Source organism: Galeopterus variegatus, unplaced genomic scaffold (assembly GCF_000696425.1).
Source record: "Galeopterus variegatus unplaced genomic scaffold, G_variegatus-3.0.2 Scaffold13047, whole genome shotgun sequence".
Taxonomy (NCBI): domain Eukaryota; kingdom Metazoa; phylum Chordata; class Mammalia; order Dermoptera; family Cynocephalidae; genus Galeopterus; species Galeopterus variegatus.
This window is the reverse complement of record NW_007739158.1, coordinates 33,560-35,386: the sequence shown is the minus strand read 5'-3', so window position 1 is coordinate 35,386 and position 1,827 is coordinate 33,560. Positions and strand designations below refer to the sequence as shown.

Below are 1,827 nucleotides of genomic sequence, written 5' to 3'. Positions count from 1 at the left end.
GCGTCCACCCACCTTGTGGGCACAGCAGTGAGCTGTGTGTCTTCTCCACGAGAACTCCCTCAGGCTGGCGTGAAGATAGACACGGAGGGGTAAAAACAATGAAGACGAATGTCAGGGTGGGGGGCACCGAAGGGCAGGAAAGGGGAGGGACACAAGGAGAAAGGGCCCCCCATGGGCCCCCAAGGCTTCCCTCAGGACTGGAGCAAAAGGAACTTCTCTTGGAAGCTCAGAAAAACTGCACTTAAACCCAGGGATGGGCTGCTTTTTAAAAATTCTTTCCGGGCAAGGGCTAGAGCTAAGGACAAGTTTAGGAAACGTAAGAGGTAAGATTGACAATGGAGTTCATGATGGGATTTTTTAAAAAGCAGCTAATGATGAAGGTAGAGATTTTAATAAGGGAAACTAACACTCACTGAGTGTCTACGATGTTCCGGGCACTGTGTTGGGCACTTCATAGGCCACAGGTGCCGGTTAGGCGATGGTTAGGGGCAGAAAGGGGAAGGAAGGGGAAAGTTGAAGTTTCCTGACTGGAGCTGCAGCAAGACTGCCTTGCAAGACTAACTGCAGTGGCGCACGCTGTGCTTGCCGGGGTTGGGTGCTGCCTCTACCTCTAGGCGAGGCCTGCAGAAAACTCACCTTGACAAGAACTGGTTTGATGAGCGTGTCACTCCGACCTTTTTTTGGAACAAACCCCTTATGGCCCCCACAGAGTTCACTGCTATCAAGAATCTGAGTACCAATAGTAAAATTAACAGGACCTGAGGAGAAAGAAGAATGAAAGGCATTAGCCCGATTGCCAGAGGTGCCAATGAGGTCTTTTCCCCTTTTGACCAGCATTTTAAAAACTTTAATGGCACACAAATCACCTGGGGATCTTATTACAATGCAAACTCTGATTCGGTAGACCTGGAGTGAGGCCTATATTCTGCATTTCTAACAAGCTCCCACGTGATGCTAACGATGCTGTTCCCATGTGGCAGGTGGCCTGTAAGGGCCCCCAATGATCCCTGCAACCTGATATTTACATCCTTGTGTAATCCCATCCCACCGAGTGTGGGCTGCACTGAGTGACTCGCTTCTAATGAAGAGGACAGGGCAGAAGTGATGAGATGTCTCTTCTGACATTAGGTTATAAAAAGTTCTGCAGCTTGTCTTGGGTGCGCTCTTTCTATCAAATCCCTGCTCTGGGGGAAGACAGCTGCCACGCGATGAGGCTGCCCAGTGGAGATGTTCACGTGATGAGATACTGAGTGAGGCCTCTAGCCGACAGCTGAGGCCAAGAACTGCGGCCTTCAGTCTCACAGCCTGTGAGGACCAGAGGCTTTGGAATGACCTTGAAAGTGAATCCTCTCCCAGTCAAGTCTTCAGATGATAGCACAGCCCCGGCTGATGGCTTGACAGCAACTTTGCAAGTGACCTTGAGTCAGAGGGACTCAGCTAGGGTCTAACCCCTAGCCCTGGCTGCACCCAGATTACTGACCCACAGAAACTATGTGATCACAAATGTTGATCCTTTTAAGCCACTAAGTTTTACAGTAATTTGTTCAGCAGCAGCAGATAACTAACACATCAAAGACTATACTTTGAGTTGCAGGGATTTGACCCATGAGCGACTGACATCTCATAGGATTAGTGTGAGAATGAAATAAGTTAATACCTGTAAAGCAGTTAGAATAGTGCTTGGCGCATGGTAAATACTTGACTAGCTACATGACCGTCTATTCTTTGTTCTGGTACAAATATTAAAAGCTCTCCCTTTGGGCCGGCCCGGTGGCACACTGGAGATTGCGCTGCTTGGGAGCGTGGCGGCGCTCCCGCCGAGGGTTC

The 1,827-nt window shown here is 49.5% G+C and overlaps 1 protein-coding gene across 1 annotated transcript in view; it reads right to left on the bottom strand.

The window, feature by feature from the left end:
• LOC103581437 (alpha-2-macroglobulin-like protein 1) overlaps positions 1-1,827 on the bottom strand; it is a 23,088-nt gene that overhangs the window by 2,939 nt on the left and 18,322 nt on the right. The window contains exons 21-22 of the mRNA XM_008563269.1: positions 637-758; positions 13-64 (exon numbers count right to left, since the gene is read on the bottom strand). Coding sequence (XP_008561491.1) covers positions 13-64; positions 637-758 — 174 coding nt within the window. The remainder of the gene's footprint in view (positions 1-12; positions 65-636; positions 759-1,827) is intronic.